The 21,719-nt window shown below is 41.3% G+C and overlaps 1 protein-coding gene across 3 annotated transcripts in view; it reads left to right on the top strand.

The window, feature by feature from the left end:
* SPRED1 (sprouty related EVH1 domain containing 1) overlaps positions 1-21,358 on the top strand; it is a 119,023-nt gene extending 97,665 nt beyond the window's left edge. For all 3 annotated transcript variants that reach the window (XM_027831494.3, XM_037900513.2, XM_037900514.2), the window contains 2 exons: positions 7,639-7,794; positions 16,350-21,358. In XM_027831494.3, coding sequence (XP_027687295.2) covers positions 7,639-7,794; positions 16,350-17,009 — 816 coding nt within the window. In that variant the 3' untranslated portion in view covers positions 17,010-21,358. The remainder of the gene's footprint in view (positions 1-7,638; positions 7,795-16,349) is intronic.
* The last annotated feature ends 361 nt before the right edge of the window (positions 21,359-21,719 follow it).

The following is a 21,719-nucleotide window of genomic DNA, read 5'->3' as shown; positions in this document are numbered from 1 at the left end:
AATCTGAAAAACGCTTACTTTCACACATTGCTATTTCATGCATACAGACAGTTCCTGTGTTTCGTAGTTGGGACCACCCACTACCAGTTCGCAGTGCTCCCTTTGGCCTAGCGGTGGTGCCAAGGGTGTTTACGAAATGCATGTCAGTGATGGCAGCCTACCTCAGACGTCAAGGTATCCAGATTTACCTGTACCTCGACAACTGGCTCATCAAGGGCTGCTCCGGGTCCAGCACAGTGTCAAGATGTTGCAAGCCACTTGTCAAGCTCTGGGCCTGTTGTTAAATGAACAAAAATCAATATTGATCTCAGTCCAATAGATATTGTTTAATCAGAGCGGTACGCGACTTTACCTGAGCCAGAGCATTCCTGCCAGAGGCCATGTTCAGGGCAATGTCAGATCTGATTGCCACTTCACTGCCCATCCACTCACCAATGCCTGGGTCTGTCTCAGACTACTGGGGCACATGGCAGCATGCACGTATGTTGTCCAACATGCGAGACTCAGGCTGCGTGTCCTCCAGATGTGGCTGGCATCCGTCTACTCCCCAGACATCACCTAGACAAAGTCATCACGATCCCTCCATGGGTACTTGCCTCTCTGCAGTGGTAGTGCAACCCGATTCTGGTGTTGGAAGGTGTGCCATTCACAAGCCCACAACCCATGGTCTCCCTGATTTCAGATGCATCCGACCTCGGTTGAGGAATGCATCTCGGTACACAGCGGACTCAAGGGTTATGGTCTTGAAAGGAGCTTGCATTGCATATAAACGTCAGGGAGTTCAGAGCCAGCCACCTAGCTTGCAATGTCTTCCTTCCCCAACTGTCCAGCTGGGTGGTGCAAGTGTTGATGGACAACATGGCCTCCATGTTCTATGTCAACAGACGGGGGAACTCGATTGTCACCTGTGCGCTAGGAGCCCTCCCTCTGTGGGACTTCTGCATCCAGCATGCAATCCACCTGGAAGTCTTGCACCTCCCCGGCGTCTGGAACAAGCTGACAAATTGCCTCAGCAGGTGCTGCGTCTCTTACCACGAGTGGTCCCTTCACTCGGAGATTGTCAGAATGCTCTTCCAGAAGTGGGGAGCTCCCCAAGTGGACCTGTTTGCCACCAGACAGAACAGAAAGTGTCATCAGTTTTGTTCTCTCCAAGGGCTCGGCAGAGGCTCGCTAGCCGATGCCTTTCTCCTGTCTTGGTCAGAGGACCTGATGTACGCCTTCTCACCAATTCTGCTCATTGGTAAAGTCCTGTCAAAAATCAAAAGGGACAAGGTACAGGTCATTATATTCGCCCCAGCATTGGTTCAGCATGCTCATGAACCTGGCTGTTGCAGCCCATGGCCGCTTCCCAGCCACCTGGACCTATTCTCGCAGGATCACAGTCGACTCCTGCACCCGAACTTCGCCTTTCTCCGCCTTACAGCTTGGATGCTGTGTGGCTGAATCCAGAGGAACAAGCCAGCTCTAGTCGGGTACAGCAGGTTCTCTTGGAGGGCAGAAAGCCCTCTACCAGAGCAACTTACATGGCAAAGTGGAAGTGTTCTCTTGCTGGGCTTCAGAGCAGAATATCTCCCCAACTGAGTTGTCTCTGCAGTCCATCCTGGATTACCTGCTTCACTTAAAGCACCAACGGCTTGACTTCTCTTTGATCAAGGTGCACCTGCCTGCCATATCGGCCTTCCATCATCACATTTAGGGTAGGTCGATGTTCTCACATGAGATGTTGATCGGGTTCTTGAAAGACTCTTTCCACCGGTCTGGGACCCTGTTCCCCAGTGGGACCTTAGCCTGGTCCTCTCCAAGCTTATGGGTCTGCCCTTTGAACCTATGGCTTCTTGTTCCCTTTCCCACTTGTCATAGAAGGTTGCATTCCTTGTAGCTATTACCTCGGCGAGATGTGTCTCCAAGATTAAAGCCCTCACTTCGGAGCCCCCATACACAGTTTTTTACAAGGCCCGACTGCTGCCCCATCCGGTCCTCCTGCCAACTGTGGTGTTGCACTTCCATGTCAACCAGGATATCTTCCTCCTGGTGTTCTGTCCAAAACCTCACATGACCAATGAGGAGAATCGGCTGCACGCTCTCTAGGTGTCCGGAGCACCTTGGCGTTCAACCTGCAGCACACCAAGCCCTTCCGCAGATCGACCCAGCTCTTTGTCGCAATAGCTGACAGGATGAAGGGCCTTCAGGTGTCTTCTCAGAGGATTTTGAATTGGATCACTACCTGCATCCATACTTGTTACGAGTTGACACAGGCTATGCCTCCACCGATAGTAAAGGCTCACTCAACTAGGGTTTAGGCGTTTTCAGCTGCCTTCCTGGCGCACGTCCCTATCCAGGGTGTCTGCAGGGCCGCAACGTGGTCTTTGGTACGCACATTCACAACACGTTACACCATCACCTAGCAAGCCAGAGATGACGCTGGATTTGGCAGAGCTGTGTTGCAATTGACACGTCTGTGAACTCCTACCTCCCTCCAATGGTACTGCCTGGAAGTCACCTACAATGGAATGGACATGAGCAAGCGCTCAAAGAAGAAAAGACAGTTACCTTTCATAACTGTTCTTCGAGATGTGTTGCTCATGTCCATTCCATGACCCACCCTTCTTCCCCTCTGTTGGAGTTCCACCAAGAAGAAACTGACCGGGGGGGGGGGAGCCGTTGGCTCCTGATTCCTGAGTGATTCATACATGCACCACTCCAGGGGGTGCCAGAGCCGGGTCCCTACGGATACCACTGGGGGGGAAACTTCCAGTACCGTTGCATGTGGCAAGTGCATATCTATAATGGAACGGACATGAGCAACACATCTCGAAGAACAACAGTTACAAAAGATAAGTCTTTTTTTGTAATCAAAATGATCTGTCAAACACCTTACAGAAGTCTAAGTATATTACATTAATGCTATTACCTTTTATCAACCAAATTTGTAATACCAAAAAAATTGATTTGGAGAGCAAGAAATGCATGCTTTTAGAACACTTAAGAATTTCAGTAACAGCAACTAAAAGGTGACTTAGATTAGGCCTAACACTGCATTTTCTGTTGTTCATTTAAATTTAAGCATTCTAGATATTGTGCAAACGCTATATATTTCTGCAGTATGTTGTGAAGACCCCTTCAAATCTATACTTCTGTTGTTGTTTGGGAACGTCTCAGGAGAGGACAGGGATCAGGAATCATTTTTTTAAAACTACCATGGCAAAAAGACACAAACCTGAATTGTCTAACACCAGTAGCCTGGACTTCCCAATTTGACACACAGATGGTAAATTAATTGGCACAAAAATTGAAGCGTTGACTAGACTGATACAAAAGTACTGAGTAACATTAAAGTTATGACATGAACCAAACAGTCATACTGAGCACAGGAATACCTATGGCAAGGAGTCAGGTGAAAGAAAAACTCTGCGGGTGGTTCTAACTGAAGTGGTGGAGCAGGCTTATCTCCTGCAGAACAAGCAGGTTGGTGTTTCAGCCTCTGACTACACTCCACCCCAGGGCCTTGAGGGTGCAGCTGCAAAGTTGACTCCTGGGGGAAATTCTGCACCACTGTGCATGCAGAATTTGCACAGAAATTAATGTGCACATAGAATTTCCTTTTTCTCCAACAGAAATGGGCTGCAGAGCTGCACTAGGGACCGCTGGACCTGGCAGAGCCCAGCTCACAAATAGAAAATACTGCTCAGTGGGAGAGGGAGGGATCTGGAGGGTTCCCGGCAGCTGCAGTTCCTCACATGCCCTGAAGAAAGGAGGCAGTGTGTAGAAAATTGCACACAAGCCTGGGACCCAGCATCAGGCTTTCTTTCCCTCTGGATCCTGAGCTCTGTGGGGTGTGGCTGTCTGGGCTGCAGGGGGGCCTGCAGCTGGGGTCTGGGGGGAAGGGGTGCGAGTGTCGGGGGAGGGGGTGTAAGTGCCTGGGCAGGGGTGGCCTGCACCTGTGCTTTCGGGGAGGAGGGGTTGTGAGTGTCTGGGATGGGGCAGGGTGGGGGGCACAGCTGGGGTATAGGCAGTACAAGCCAAGTCTTGGCAACAGGGCTGTGCATCTGGACTCTGTGGGTTAGGGAGTGCAGGTGTATGGGCTGGGGAGGCCCTGCCCTAGACTCTAGAGGAAGAGAGGGTATGAGAGTGTCTGAGCTGGGGGGGACCTGTGGCTGGGCTCGAGGAGGGTGAGAGGGTAGGAGGTGTAGTTGTCCCGCCCCCCCCCCCCCCCCCCCCGCTGGGTTCTGAAGGGGCGGGGGCAGAGAAACAGGGGTTTCTTTATTCTCTACTCCTGCGGGAATTTTTTTTTTTTTTGACTGTATTGTTACAGACATAGTTGCTGACAGGTATTTTGAAATAAATTGCCAAAATAATTGAAACTGGTGTTGTTATTTTAACAAATAAAATTTGCAGAATTTAAAAATGTTTTGGTGCACAATTCCCCCAGGAGTAAAAGTTAACACGGTGCTATAAAAATCCCCTCTGGGTAGGCCAAGGGGCAGATCTGTGAGTTCTAGTGGGGATGGGAGTGTATGGCTTTTCTTAATGTTACCCCAGTAATTCCAATATATATAAGAATTTATCTGTGAGTAAGATGTGTGTGTGTGTGTGTGTGTGTGTGTGTATATATATATATATATATATATATATATATACACATCTTACTCACAGATAAATTCTTAACTTAAGAATTCAATCTCTTTTGAAGGACCTGAGCTATTCACCTGTGACAGACTCCTCCCTCCACTGTCTGAAAGACTATCTTGCAGTCACTGGGAACTTACTTGCCTATGGCAAAAAGACAGTAGGTCTCAAATATCAGAGATCTAGGCCACTATAGTACAACCCACAGCAGGATTTTTCCAGACTTTTTGACTTTCAGAGATGATGATCTAGGCCTAAAGAAGGGAGACCACCCTCTTCTAGAACAACCTTTTCTGTCTAAAACAATTCTGATACTTTGATCAAAAACCTCAAGTAATCTACCTTACTGAATCCTGTGCTGAAGAATTCCATCCACTCCCTTTGGAGCTTGATTGTCCCACTTCTTCCCAGCCAGGGAACATATTGTTTCAGACAGATGGATTTTGGAAGTAATTAACATGGGGTATTCTATCCACTTCCATTCTATCTCCCTTCCCCTCCAGCCCCCCTTCCCCATCCCTCTTCAGGGACCTCTCTTACTAAAATCTCTCTTGAAACAGAATGTCCAGTCTCTCTTACAGTTGGGGGCAATCAAGCAAGTTCCCCTGGAGTTTGTTGGAAGAGAGTTCTATTCCAACTATTTCCCGGTTCCCAAGAGGAGCAGAGTTGGGAGACCAATCCTCAACCTAAGAAACCTAAACCAACTACATCCTTTCTCAGCACTTCAGGATGGTGACATTAGCCACTATAAATCCCATCCCTAGATCCGGGAGACTGGTTCATTGCCCTCAATCTTCGGGACTTCTGCTTTCATGTAGACATCCACCCATCCCACAAACACTTTCTACGATTCAGGATAAGCTCAGAACACTACCAGTGTACAAGTCCTTCCCTTTGGGCTCTCCATAGCCCCGAGGCTCTTTGCAAAGCTTCTCTCAGCAGTGGTACCCCATTTACATCCATGGACATAGCACATTCCCATACATGGACAACTGGCTCCTCAGGGGTTGATCAGCTCTAGAGGACTTCACTGGAGCCTCTCTAGAGTTACTAGTCACCAGTGCCTATCTCCCCAAAGAGAGAGTCTCCACTCAGTCCAGTCTAACCTTGACAGTACAACCCAGCCTGCAAACTGTAAGGTCCTGCCTACAACTCTAGGGATACATGTCAGCCTCCAAGTTTTCAGTTAATCTGGAAAAAGAAAAGGAGTACTTGTATCACTTTAGAGACTAACAAATCGGATGCATCCGATGAAGTGAGCTGTAGCTCACGAAAGCTTATGCTCAAATAAATTTGTTAGTCTCTAAGGTGCCACAAGTCCTCCTTTTCTTTTTAAAGAGGGATGTTGTAGTTCCTGAGGCTGCGAGAGGGGCAGCAAGCGGATAGCAGAGACATAGTGACAGTGTGCAAACTACAGTTGGGCATCAGCCTCGAGATAATCCCCAGAGTAGCACGAGGGGATGCCAGTCCGGTGGTGAGTGATGCGCCCCGTGACCATGCCCACAGACACTGCTTTGTACTCTCCAGTTGAGAGGGCGCAAGAGTGCACACATCCCTTGGTGGAGCGCCCATAGGGGCAAAACATCTCAAACTCAAGTTACTGTAAGATAAGTAACCTCTCCTTCCATCTCATCCGGAACATGGTGCTTTTGTATACTTCAGATGCAGAGCTAATTTAAAGAAGAAATTATTTAAACATATATCTACCAAAAGGAGAGTTAAAAATTCAGAGTCTTGCACTTTCTGTGTCTTTTGGACATGCCAAAGCCCTTGATTTGCATCCAAAATGGAAAATTCTCGTGTATTTTGAAGTCTAAATATGACTACCTCATCTGGTCCTGTGCAGTAGTTTGTGTTTAATTGGCTTATTCAAATCTTTTCGGATCTCTACAAATCTTTAGCTTGTTTGGTTATATTACAGTGACCACCATTAACCCAAACAGTTGAAGTTTGACCTTTTTCAAGAACATCAGATTTTACCACCCAGTCAATTCTAGTTTTTAATTATATCTGTCAGTGCTAACAGATCTTTATATGGCATGTGGGGTGGTTGTTTTTTGGGAGGCAGCTAACTGGGAACTGCCTCATTCTGATTCACTACATCCTGTCCTCAATATATCCCAACTCATTAAACACTTCAGATTCTTTAAGATTATCTCCATTCTGTTCAGTAGATTGATCGTCTGCACATACAGACCACTGTTCAACCAAAGCGCACTTCCTGTTCCACAATCTCAAGCTAGGAGTGGGATTTATCCTGCAGATATCTTAATATACATTTTCCACATGGTCTTAACCTTGTGCCCAGTTGTTTCATGTAAACTTAGTTTCAGTATTGGATAATCATTATTAGTTTTGTGTATGCTTGCTGTGACTGTGTGGCACTCAGCTCCAGTATCTATTTTGAAATTCACTTTTTGTTCATTTATTTTCCTGTATAGCAAGCCAATCTGTTAAACAAACTTGCTTTCTAAACTTGAGACCCAAATAGTAATTCTGTTTGTGCATCATTACTCTCAGAACCTTTTCCTTCAGCAGTATGTCTGAGAGGTTTTTTTTCTTCACAGTTTGTAGTGAGAGCAATACAAATTTGCAAACACACAGTACAAGCTACTGTCAAAATAAAAAATAATTAACACCTTTGTGGACATTTCTAGAACAAATAGCATTGGAGACTGGACTAAACACTCCCTCCTAGAAGTGGTTCTTCCATGTCAGATTTGAAGTGCATGGGTGGGGTAGAGAGACTTGTATTGCTGCTGCCTATGCTGTATTCATTCTGTGGACAGGGAATTTCATTCTTTTGGGCAGACTTACTTTGTCGGTACTGAAACGATTTAAAAAAATATTATTTGAGACCTTGTGAATGTTTCCTTCTAACATGTATCTTGTAAAATATATATGTATATATTGGAGAGTTTGAAGATTTTATGGTTTGATATGCGTAGAGATTTTTATGTAAATGTTAAATCCATATCAAGAACAGAATAAAGTTGAATTCTTTTATTTTAGGCAATTCAAGAAGATACTTCCAGTTCATTAAAAGATCACCTTTTCCAACATGAAACCATAGTAACCAACGAACCTTATAAAAGTCCAAATATAAGGTCCTCGACATTTGAGGAATTGAACTCTAGAAGAGCCTACTTTCCCAGCCAACCCAACCAGGTAAGAGCTTTCCAACCGGGGACGGCCTGGTATTTACAGATGTGATTTTTACCATGTGAAACTGTCGTTGTTACCAGCCTGAGAGAGACTAGTTAGTTCCAGTTCAAGGCATTTTCTATTTTAAAAACTGTTTTGTTAATGCATATCACGTTACGCTTTGTTTTAGTTACATATTCAAATTGTGGTTACCTAAGGCAGTAGATTCGGAGATTGATTTAAAATTCTACAAATAAAACGTAAAATTGCAGTAGGTGTAAACTAATATATTTAATATGACATTGAACATCAGACTGTGTATTTTATTTCAGTATTTTCTCAAGGAAGTTATACATGTTATGACTCATTTCAATTTTAAATATTATATATACTGCAAAACTATTATTTAAATTGCTAGATATTTTTCAGTAATTTTCATTAGTATATTCTAATTTTATTTTTTCCAATTTCAACTGGTATTTGCCAGTGCCTTCTCCTAACCTAGTTTTTCCCCAGGAAATTGCCAACCCTGCTTCCAACCATAGAAACATTTCTTGTTTCACTGACCATGTAATTCTATATTAGTCATTTAATCCAACACTACATAGGTATGGCTGGGATGACACTTGAATTATAAGCCCCTATGTGTACGTACTGCAGTCCTTACTTTCTGAAATGTGGTAGATATATCCTCTTTGGATGAAATGTCAAAGGATTTTTACCTCACAAAGGACGTTTTGGAGGTTAAGTTTTGTAAAATTGTTTAGCCATCCCTGAGTTAACCAGATTAGGTGAAAAACCATTATTTCCACATTCTGAATTTTTTTTCCAAGTCTTTATTACACATTTCTGTGTTTTGATAAGCCATTTATTTTTGAAACTTTTAATTTGCCATGGTCTTAGTCCTCAGTGAAACAACATTTTTGGCAAGTACAGAAAAACTGTTTTGGTTAGAAATTATAAATAAATGTATACTTGGGGTGTATTGCAGAGAGTATTTTTCTAATTAATATTATTAGAGAAACTTCATTTATAGCATCGTAAGCAGTCAGAGACCAGGATATAATGTTTGGTACAACATGAAAACAATATATAAATTGTACATGAATAGTATTAAATAGTTACAAAAGGAAAAGACGACTGACCCAGGAAAAGGCACTTTACTGATTCAAATGTTTAAAATACACTTTCCAAAACATAGTGTTACATACAATATTAAGACTAAAGAAAATACTGACCTTAGTCGTCCAATATGATGTGTGCATTTTGCTGCTGCTTAAGTATCAAAGCATCAAGGTTTTTGATAGACAGGATAGAAGTAGTAAGCATTTTTATTGACTTGGATAACAAATTTATTATCGAGGACTATATGCCAAGACGTTTTGAGGAACTTTTTACTAGGGAAACTCGAGAGAGTATGTCCATAACATGTACTAAAAATGTGGAAGTTCAAATAATAGTTCAGTGCATTTTATTAGAATGTACTTCTGCCCCTGGAAAAAGCATAAGAAGGGAGCCCTCTAATACATTAGGTATTCTTCCAAAGAAAGATAAGCTCCCCGTTCAGAAACTTGTATCAACTAGTGCAGGAGTTGACTAATTACCCAAAAGTAGTAAAATAAACCTTCTTCTTTGATTTGAAAGACAGTCCTATCTGCAGAAATAGGCAAAGGATTTGGAATCATGAGTTTCTGAGTGTGTCTTGCTTCTGCTGCTGACTCATCGTCTCCTTGATAAGTCACCAGACCTTTGTGTCTTAGTCCCCGTAGTTGTGAAGTGGGGATATGTGCCTACTTCTATTAAAGGAATATTGTAAAGATTACTTAGTTAATGTCTTTACTGTGCTTTGAACATACATCTCTATAAAAATGCTTTATTATAGCTTTTTACATGAAGTACTAACATTAAAATCTAGACTGTAGAATATCAGTGGAAACTGAGGTAATCTTAGATTCCTAAAGCATTCCTTTCAAACCTAAGGACCGGTTGCATCCTTCACATCCCTCTTTAGCATAAACCCTCATTTAGAGCATGGAATATTGTTGATTTTTATTGGTTCTAGATTTTTTCATTTACAGAATTATAGAAAGATTAATGTATATTTCTCCTGACTTTAATGTGCAGGGCTTCAATTATGTATACACTAATATGTATGTGGCGTTCTGCATAATGAAGTAGATGCCAGTAAGTTTTATTTTGATCATATATACATATATTCAAACAAACCCTCTTTGGGTGCAGGGATATTTTAACCATCCATTGAATAAATTATAGATTTTTATCTTGACCATAGCATACAAAACTGCTTAGTGCAGTGTTATGATTAAGAATTTTAATGGACAAGAGTAAAGAAATTCAGCCATAACCCAGCCCTTCATGTATAATTGTGTATTCAACCTACCATTGTAGGCTGACTGCAAACTAAGCAGAGTTGGATCTGCCCACTTTGTTGGATGGGACACCATGTAGGAAAACGTGGGAAATGTACAGTACTCAGCAAATGTCCAAGCCTAGTTTGGATGTGCTGCCTTTCAAACAAAATGCAACATTAAGGCCCTGACCACAGTGAAGCTGTTAATCTCTTGGTACTTCTAGCAACACTAAGCACATTAGCACCAGTGTTCCAGCTAATTTTCAGCTGGGTAATTTTATTAATGAAATTCTCGCCGGAGTTCCAATTTGTTATAGTATTCTTTCTCACTCTCTTTTCAAACTGCTTGTGTAGTGTTGCTACATGGTATTAGGAGAGACCATGTTTCCCTATTGGGCGATGTGAAATCCTGAAATATATAAATGTAGGTGCAGGTATATACTCTGACGTTGAGATAGAGAATGGGATTGTTCTGAATGAAGGGCACACTGTAAACATAATTTATTTCGCCAACAGTGTTTTGTACATAACTGATCCTGGGTCATACTCTGTTGTAGTCTTCTTTACTTCCTGCTTTTGAATTGTTTAAAAGGACACTATCAAGGTGTATCACCTAGCTTTTAAAATTACTTCATACTCTTCATGTATAAAACCTTTGGAAGTTCAGTACTAAAACGTCTTTCCTTATAGGTATTTTCCCTGCTCCCTTGACCACTGATTTGTTGTTAGGTTGCTATTGCGGTGGACTGCTGCAAGTTTTTAATATATCAGCATTGAAACATTTGAGCAGGTGGTAGATTTGGGGGTGATTTGGGGAAGGAGAAGTGGGTACAGTATCCATGTGTATGAATGAATAAATAAAAATAACAAGCTTTACAAACATAAAGGGGGAAGGAAAAAAGGTCAAATTTCAGGACTGTTAATCCTAATCAAGTCCTTCATGCTTTATTAGTTAGCCAGTTTTTTTAAGGAATGACTTATTTCCGTTTAATTAGAATGCATTTTCAGCATGTTGTGTGGGTGAAGGACCCCTTTAGAGGGAAATGTGTGATAGAGTAATACACTTCCAAGGAAAGAATGAACAGATTTTTGACAAGTTTGCAGTAAATATTTTTAAAATAACTGATTATCCATATCCAGTTCTGGTGCTAAAACCATAAATTCTTCTGTTCAGAAACTTTCCTAACATTTAGGGATATCTCTGCTTCCATGAGCAGAAAGGAGCCCTAACCTCTTAATTCAGGCCCAGAGGAAGCATGAAAAAGGTAGTAGTAGTGGCTGCATGCCATAAGTCCTCTGCTCACACAGTTTCTCCTAGATCAAATGGAAGCCCATCCTCACACTTTCTGTGGATTAGGGCCAAGGGAACAAATATTCTTCTTGGCATATGCCACCCCTAAACTCACAGAGCAACTCAGCAATAGTTCTTCCTCTGCATTTTGGAAACCCACACTGAGAAGGGCTCCAGGGGAATGTCAGTCCGAAGGGCTGGGTATCCCTGGCAGAACAGTTTCTGTACAGTCGAAATGATAGTATAGAGGCCCCCGTGTCCTCACAGGTGGCCCCTGCCTATGGTATCATGTGGATTTGCTAAATTAGGGGGCTCAACCCCCTCAGCCTTTTCTGTGAGAAGGTTCACAAATCATGCACCTGAGAGCAGAATGAGAAAAAAACTGACTGGAAAGTTGAAGGGTTTCCATTCTCTTGGTCTGGGTTCTTATATGACCCCCAGCATAGTACCAGAGTTCCTTGCTAACCTAGGTGAATTCATCCTTGCAGTACCCTGTGAGGAAGTTAAGCATTAATATTCCCATTTTATGGCTGAACCGAGACTTATGCTTTCTCTCAGTTGCCTCTTATTTTATGGGGATTTTCTGCAATATGTACATGCAAAACCTCTATGCTATCCTCCTGCATATCTCTCCTTAAAACTCACCTGTGTTTTGATATCAGTAAAGCACTCAATAAAAAGGTTATGCATGTGATGTGTTGTGATTGCTGCTAATTTATACTGGACATAATCGCCTCACTATTGCCTGTCTGCATCCAGCTGTTGTCTCCTCTTATACTTTGATTTGTAAGCTCCTTAATATTTCCTTTCAATGGATTTTCATTTAATGTTCCCAACTCCTTGTATTACAAGATAGGGCAACTAGAAGTTCTCTATCTGCTTATTCAGTTCCATTCATTATTTCGTATGCCTTTATTGTCTTATTTGTCTTTTCTTTATGGTAAACGGTCCCAGTCTCTTTCAGTATCCTTTCTGGGATGAGGTGACCTCTGGAATACTGGAATTTCGGTAAAGGTAGCAGACTCAAAACTGATAAAAGGAAATACTTTTCCAAATGGCTGAATGGGTGAAAGTTACTGGTTAAGCACCTGGAACTAGTTTGTTGAGTGCTAAACCAGCTTTTGACAGCAGTAGCCTTTTCTGCAGGGGCAGAGAGAATATTTTCTTCATTTCAGTTTATTGAACTATTTCAGTTCTATAACTATTTCTTTCAGACTGTTAAGAAACCAATTGGGATTTGAAAAAGCAAGGAAGCTTGTTTTCCAATGTATTAATAACAACTAGATGTGAAAGGATGAGATCAACTAGTTTTAAAATCTTGAAGGCCATAGTGACCAGAAGCAAGGGTTCAGTTCACTAACTACAGATATGTCCTTTTGTTTAATAAATCAGTTATAAATAAGGCTACATTTTAGTCACAGGTATTTTTAGTAAAAGTCATGGACAGGTCACGGGCAGTAAACAAAAATTCACGGCCCGTGACCTGTCCATGACTTTTACTATATACCCCTAACTAAAACTTGGGCAGGGGGCTGCAGGTGCTCTGAAGGGATGGTCCAGAGGGAGTGTGGATGCTCTGGGTGGGTGGCCTGGGAACCCCGCTGGAGGGTGGGGGAGGTGGGCTGCATGCGGCCCAGGACCCCCACTGGTGCTGGGAGGGAGGGGCTGGGGGTGGCGCATGGCCCAGGACCCCCACTGGTGCTGGGGGGAGGGTTGGTGGGGTTGGCAGGCTCTCTACCCAACTCCGCATGTCCCTGCAGCTCCTAGGGGGAGGGAAGACCAGGGGGACTCCGCACGCTGCTCTTGCCACAAGCTGGGAACCACAGCCAATGGGAGCTGCTGGGGCAGGACCTGCGGACAATGCATGGAGCCCCCTGGCCCCTCCGCTTAGGAGCTGCAGAGACATGCTGGGGGGAGCCACCCACCCCGAGGTAAGCGCCACCTCTCACCCCAACCCCCTGCCCCTAGCCCTGAGCCCCCTCTCACACACCCAAACTGTTGCTGCTGGTCCAGGGGCTGCCCGGCTCAGGTAGCCCCTGAGCCAGCACCAGACACTTCAGAAGTCACGGAAAGTCCCAGAAAGTCTCCAGCACATTTAAGCATAGTTGCCAACTTTCACATGGTAAATAAGCACCCCGACTTTCACAATAAGCCAAAAATCAAGCAAATCCAATTTCAAAACAAGCCAATCCCTAAGAACTCCAACACTATGTGACTAAATCCTCCCCCCACCCAACCCCAGCATGCAGTCTGGGACTGCAGTGGGCCCGCTATGCACTCTGGCCTCTCTCCCCTGCTTACCAGGAGCCAATAAAAAAAAAAAAAAAAAAAAAAGCTACAAGCCAAAAACTAGCCAACAAGCAACTCATGCCAATTAAGCCAAAAACAAGCCCAATTTCTGCGTTAATTAATCTAGTAAATAAGAAATGGATCATATATCCATTTTACAAATATGCATCCATTTTATAAAATAATATTGTAAAAATTAAGAATCTGAAAAAAATATTTTCATCTGTATAATTGTTTAAAGAAATATGTATAGATACAGTATATCTTTCTGGTTAGCAAAAAGGATCAAATTTAATGCAAAGGCTGTATTTAGTTGCAGATCAGCATGGTTACAGACAAATGAGATTCAGCTTTTCTTTAGGAAAATGCGTAAAGTGCAAATGCAGAGCAAGATTAAAATCAATTATTTAAATGAAGGTTTCCTGCTTCCTGATTTAATCATGACTACCGTCAGTGATTTAAATTGCTTTCATTTAAATCAGGGGCGGGAAAACTTTTTGGCCTGAGGGCCACATTGGGTTTCGGAAATTGTATGGAGGGCCGGTTAGGGGATGTTGTGTCTCCCCAAACAGCAAGGCGTGGCCCAGCCCTCCCCCTCCTCTCCACCCCCACCCCCCGCCCGGGACTCCTGCCCCATCAAACCCCCCCATTCCCTGATGCTGCCCTCCCGCCTCCCCATCCAACCTCTCTCATTCCTGACTGCCCTCACCCTGCGGGACCCCTGCCCCATCCAACCCCCCACTCCTTCCTGACTGCTCCCCAGGGATCCCTGCCCTCATTCAACCCCCCTGTCCCCTGCCCTCTGACCACCCTGACTCCATCCACACCCCTGACCACCAAACTCTCCTGCTCTCTATCCAACCCCCCCCTGCCCCCTTACCATGCTGCCTGGAGCACCGGTGGCTGGTGGCACGGCTGCACCAGGACAGGCAGCCGCGCTGCGCAGCACAGAGCCCTGGGTCAGGCCAGGCCCTGCAGCTGCGCTGCCCCAGGAGCTTGCAGCCCCACCACCCAGAGCATTGTGCTGGTAGTGCAGTGAGCTGAGGCTGCAGGGGAGGGGGAACAGTGGGGAAGGGGCTATGGGCTAGTGTCCCGTGCCGGGAGCTCAGGGGCTGGGCAGGAGGGTCCCACGGGCCGGATATGGCCCACGGGCCATAATTTGCCCACCTCTGATTTAAATCAATCCACCCTGCACAGGATGTTGTAGAAGTCAAGAATTCAGCAAGATTCAAAGAAAGATTGGATATTTTGTATGGCTAACAAGAATAGAACTATTGTAGATACTAAAACACTTCATAAAGCATATAAACCTTCATGCTCCCTGGGGAGCAGTTATCACATATGTGTACTGTGGGATTTCTTCCACCTCCTCTGAAGTCTATGTTGCTGTAGAGGAATCCCCAGTTTGAGACACCTGAACAAGCAGGTGCCAATGCCAGGCCTCAAGCCTACACCGTTACTGTACTGCCACAGGCCTTTCCCTTCATTTACTTCCCTCTCCCATGGAGGTCCTTCTATATAATACCTTCCGACCTTGAACAACATAGTCCTCCCCAAAGTTCCCTTGCCTTCTTTTCTGCTTGTCTCTAGGCCTCTTAACAGGTCCTTCCCACAGCCCGTCCTTTCTGCTGCCCTAGCTGCCTTAATGGAGAGCCCCACTCCAGGTTTTTCCTTATGTCTAGTGTTTCTTAGGGCCATTGTGGAGAACATAAAGCACAAACTGTTCCCATGAGGTGCTAAAGACAGAACTATAAAATTTTATGTAGTGCTACCTTTCCCAGCATTCGTTGCTATCCCACTCCCCATTCTGGGCTGAAGTCAGGTATATATGCTTGCCATTAAAGACCCAGCACCACTACAGTACCTTAGATTTCTGTTGCTATATTTTGATTGAGGACTGTGCCCTGCAGCTTTTCAAAAATTGTCCTCTCTGTCTTGCTCTACAATATTAGTGTGTTTACCATTGGCAAGGTTGGCTGATTCTGAACTTTATTCCATGGAGCCAACTAAATCTTCATGAATCTCAAGTATTTCAGCAGAGGTTAACCTCCCCTATAATTGAGGGACTTGTTTGCTGTTGGCAGCGATGGGAAAGGATTGTTTGCTTTTAATCGTTGCTCATAAACTAAAACTTTATAGCAAACTTATTTTCATTAATAGTGAAAGATGGCTCTCATCACCAGCCAATCTTTATAGAACTATGAAAAAGTTATGTTGATCTTGGTTTTGCAAAATTTCCAATAGATGCCAGCTGTGTTCTAAAAACCCTTTTTGTGGTAACTGGCTGTGAGCTCCCACCATAAGCATTAATGCATTTCTTGTGAAGTACTGCTTCAGTAAGCAGAGACAACTCCATTAGAAAGTATTTTGAAATTATTCAAGAATGGATGGTGGTGGCTTTTGCATTATTACCTGTACGTTATTTGATCATCTGCTTCACAAGATAAGTTGAGCTCACACCTTGTAAAAGTCTGTTATGCAGATTGTGCTAGGTCATATATAAGCTGAAAGCACTATCTCCTGGCAATGGGGAAAAGTTCTGTGCCCTGATTTGTATGGTAACTGAAGTACTAACCTAACTGTGTCCCTGTACATAATTTAACAAGATGCTTCTATTTACCATTTCAGGTCCCACTGAAATCAATTAGACACGTCAGCTTTCAGGATGAAGAGGAAATTGTTAGAATAAATCCTCGTGATATTTTAATACGTCGTTATGCAGACTACAGACATCCTGACATGTGGAAAAATGATCTGGAGAGGGATGAGGCGGACTCCAATATACAGTTTTCTAAGACCGACAATAAAAAATCGGACTATCTATATCCATGTGGGGATGGGACTAAGCTGAATTCACTAAAAGACCCGAAGAGTTCTGTGGTATTTAAAACACAGCCTTCCTCGTTAAAATTTAAAAAGTCAAAAAGAAGGAAAGAGGATGGTGAGCGTTCTCGCTGTGTATACTGCCAGGAGAGATTTAATCATGAAGAGAATGGCAGGGGGAAATGTCAGGATGCTCCAGATCCTATTAAAAGATGCATATACCAAGTTAGTTGCATGCTTTGTGCAGAGAGCATGCTATATCACTGCATGTCAGACTCTGAAGGAGATTTCTCTGACCCCTGCTCATGTGACACTAGTGATGACAAGTTCTGCTTACGATGGTTAGCCCTGATAGCTTTGTCATTCATTGCCCCATGTATGTGCTGCTACCTCCCCTTGAGAGCATGCCATCACTGTGGTGAGGTGTGTGGGTGCTGTGGAGGAAAGCATAAAGCTGCTGGATGAACAGTCTAGTGCCAAATAGAGCTGAAAATCTTTGTTTCCAGGAAGCATCTATCTTGGATTTGTGGAAGCTTTTGGCAAGCAGGAGGAAATCTTATCTCGTGTAAGAGAAGCCTGATGTGGAAGAAGCAGCAAGACTTGTCAGACCTTAGCATTTTACAAATGCTAGTAGCCATGCCTAACTATTTCCTTTCAGTGCATGGTTTTTCGTTGCAAGTTGTGAAGGAGTTTGGAAAAGGAAGCCTTTTCTTATTATTGGCTATAAAATGAGTATATAAACTACAGTTATACTAAAAGGGATTAACTTTTGCCATTTTGTACATTCATGGTTTAGGTGATGGGGCTCTTAAAAGAATTACAGATGATTTGAGAGGAAATTACAGGTGCACTAATGACAGTTGATTTAAGACTAAGAAAAGTTAATACTTGGCAAATGAGAAATGAAACTGATTTAAGTGCAACTAAATCACTTATTAATAGATTTTTGGAAGCAACTTTATATATAAATAACAAATGTTTATATTTAACTAAATGTGTAAGGTACGAATTATTACATATTAAACTTTCCTTCCCCTTTCCAGTTATACAGTAGGTATGAATCATATCTACAGTCACATTCCATATTAGTATTTTAAATATTTAATTAGTTTATTTAGTAGCATTTCTATTCCAGATGGACAAATCGGTATTTTCAGTCCTATTTCCCGTCAGCTACAGTTTGTATTGAGTTGTATCCATGCATTCTGGTAATCTCTAAAAACATTTAAAATATTAATTATTATAGTCTCGAGTGACCAATATTTTTTTTGTTAAGCACAGATGTAATTGTCTAAAATGTTCTAATAAGAACACAACATTTATTTTTCTATATAAATGACTTTGGTTTCAACAATATAGCAAAAAGGAAGTTGTTTTCTGTTACTCAACCAGCAAGTTGTTTTCTTTTGGGGTGTCTTCCAAAAAATATTTTATTGCATTTACAAATGTTCCGCAAAGCGAAAGGTCCAATAAGGCAGTTGTAATGGCATGTCATCAGTGTTCTCAGTTTATCCTTCTGTTAAACTAAGATTATGTTCAACTGTTTATCAAGTACTATGATTAAACTGAAAGATTAATAATAAAAATTTAAATTTTTTTCATTGTAGAATCTTTTTATTTAAACTGGCAAGAATAAAATTATTCTGTGTTTAAAAAAAAATTAACAATTTACAACCCCTGAAAAATTTTTGAGAGAGAGAGCGAGCGAGTGTGCATACGCGTGCGCACGTGCGCGTATTTGTGCGTGCACACACACAAAGTATATATAAAATTGGCCATGGTACTGTATTACTAAATGTTTAATTTACAGAGCAATTGGTCAAATATTCTAACATGTTAACTATTAGAGAATTTTTAAACAAGTTGTCATGACTCTTATTACATGGTACAACAAAATACATTCACTCATAATGTTTAATTAATGTCATGTTAAAATTCTAACAAAAGTAAAGGCATTTGTTCATTTAGGAAGATATCCCAATAGGGTTGGAGTTGGAAAGAATGTCCTTTGTACACTCTTCCTATAAAAAGTTGCGTAGTTGATTTTTAAAAAATTACCTTCTTAATTTTCTATGCATTTTTCCAGTGTGGGTGTATGTAACATTTCTTTCGTACATATATTAAAGCTTTTGTTAGTTCTCTTCTGTAGTCCAGGAATCAAATTCTGAACAAATGTATATAACACTATCTGTCTGTAAAATACTTTTTTAAAGAAAACATTTATATTTATATGGCAGCTCGAATTGACAGCATTGTGTACATAGAGCATCTTGAAGTATTATTTCACATTGAAAAGAAGACAAATATATTGATAACTGTAGAAGTTATGAAAGAGCTTCTAGTTTTGTACTAAAAATTGATTGGATGAACTAAGTCCAAGAATATGACACTGTAGCAGCAGTCTTAAGTCTCGTTTTTACTGTTTATATATTTGAAAGCTGCTACTCTGGATGATTTTCATGCTTCACATGTTTTCAGATAAACTTGGTTGCCTAGAATAGACTGTTACTTAAACTATTCATTAGTGAAATGGGAATGTTTTCCTTGTGAATAAAAAATATTTGTAAGTGCTAGGTTTTTAACAAGATTGAGTGAGGTATGAACAACCTAAGAAAAGAACTTGCTGGCTGTATAGGAAAATAATGTAGAGTTGTATTGTGTATATACTTCAGGAAAACATGAGTTTAACAATTTCCTCTGAGCACTATTCAGCATAGTGCAACTCCTGGTCCTGTACTGTATTTTATATGCAACTTATATGCTTTAATATTTTTACTGAATGTGTGCAGTAATATTTTCAGTTTGCATTTAACCACTTTGCTCCTAAAATTTTGCCCCCATCCTTTCCTTTACTCTTTTTAAAAAAATCGATCCATTTAAAAAAAAAAAAAACTTAATTCCATTATCATCTTTTTTACCATGGGTCTTTCTAGCAGTTCACCCAATTTAAGACTAATTAAAAGAATTACATGATGTACACTGACACATGGGTTGGATGCAGTAGAGCACAGAGATGTATGCCTCTCTCTACTGTTTGGGTTCTTATTCACTTTTGGAGGCACTTTCTGAGTATTCAAAAGTAGACACTTCGCAAAACCATTCAGGGACTGTCCCTTGCATCCCACCCCTTGTCTGTGGCAGTGTTAAGTGAAGTTTACCTTTCCTTCTGAAATCTTTTCTCAAGTTTTTGAAAGGGAAGAGGGAAACGTAATACAATATTTTTTTCTGAAAAGTCAGAAGTCAAATTTTAGTCATGTGACTTTGTAACAGAGCTCTGTGCTGCCATATGGGAGACCTAAGTTTTAGGAAACGGCCATAGAAGATTCACTTTCCTGGCATGGTGAAGTCTACAGTTATGAAAAGAAAGCATTTAGTCTCTTGGGGAACGAGGTCAACTGTAGCACTTGGGCACCACCTATTGGAAAAACTAAAGGTAAGCATGATTACATAGCCCAATCATGTATTGTAGCTATATTTCCATACAAATAGCCAGCTAAATACAACAGTACATTGTTTGAGGTATGAATTTAGTAAAAACTATCCTAAACTGGAAGTGGGAATAAGAATCCTTACTCTGATTCCTGAGATCTTATGCCTTTTAAATGTTTCCACTACAGCTGACTTTAAAAATATAATAGTGTTTGCTAGAGTACACATTTGCAAAATGGGCCATAGATTATATGAGATGGGCCTAAAATATAAAAGTATGTGTCACTAAAATCAAGATAATGGCTAAAATGGTGCCTGAAAAAAGTATTCTACCAGTGGACCTCCAAGAATAACTGGGTCGGGTTTTTTGGCCTTTGTTTGGGGTTTTTACTAGTTCCAAGATGGTGGTACAAACACTTGTGTAGATAGAGAAATTTAATTCTTTGGGTAGCTTTTTTTAAACAACCGTGAACAAGCACACCATCAGCTCAACAGTTGTGAAGTGGGGTGCCTATAATCTTCTAAGCGAGGTTAAAACAAAATACGGAGAAACCTGTGGTAAGTAATTGTTTGTTGAACAGCACAGTAAATGGTTGCATAACATTCACAAGTGTCCAGAACAAAGTGAGGGATGCTTAGTGCATGAGTTACGCTCTGGATAAACTATTTCAAAGAATGCATCGATTTTTTGCATGTTGAAATGTAGCGCTCGCATTTCTGACTTGTTCTCTTTTGGATGATCTTTCCATGTGTACTTAGAGGATAATATTGAAAACCCACTTGTAAATAATGCACAACTTTTAAATTGGACTTTAAAGGAATATCAAGATAAGGATTACTGGGTGGGGGGAAGCCTTATGGTACTGTTAGTCAGCAGCCAAGTGGTTAAAACTTCCATATGCTTTGGTGCACTGATAAATGTAAGCATTTTTTTTCTTAAACCTTCTTAAATTGCAAAAGTTGTTGTTAGTTTTGAGATTTCTAAAGCATTACCTAGTGGAGAAACAGTTGTATTTGAAGTTACAGTATAATCTGTACATAGATTTTCATTTGTGAACACTGCCTCTTCTTTTGCTTAGTGCCATTTGCTTTCCACCCTAACAACCTCAAAAAGTGCCTCACTTGTATATTATTTCCATTAAAATCTTAACAGCTATTTCTTTCTACTAAATGATGTATGATTTAGTTTAACTCATGTCATAGATGTATTTCTTCTATGTATAAGAATATAGCTTGTTACTTTTGAGTATATAATGTAAATATGCATATATAAGTTTGTAACAGTTTTGTTACATCATACACTTGTAAGTTGACATCAGATACTATCATACAACAGTTTCAATGTTTTTCTGCAATTACCTGATTAAAACTATCATGAAATTAAACTGCTGACATGTTTTTTCCATTGTCTTTTGGGGCTGCTCAGAACAGTACATCAGAATTTAAGTATTGTTGCTGGAGAATAGAATACATATAGCATTAATATTTACTAATTAAAGTGTAATCAAATCTCTAATACATTTGAAAAGTTACCAACCACTGTGTTACTTTGAAGCTCTTGCATTCTTTACTCTATCAGTTTTAAAGGTGTTACTATTATGTCTTAATCAAATACTTGCCTGTTCCAGATTACTCTGTGTACATAAATAGTACAACATGAATTGTACCTGCAGTCACACTATAGAGCTGACTATTTTTAGGTTTGCTACTTATATCAGATTTGTTTGTTTGAACTTCTGTTGAACC

The sequence above is a fragment of the Chelonia mydas genome, chromosome 6 (genome assembly GCF_015237465.2).
Source record: "Chelonia mydas isolate rCheMyd1 chromosome 6, rCheMyd1.pri.v2, whole genome shotgun sequence".
Lineage (NCBI taxonomy): Eukaryota > Metazoa > Chordata > Testudines > Cheloniidae > Chelonia > Chelonia mydas.
This window is presented reverse-complemented; position numbering and strand designations above follow the sequence as displayed.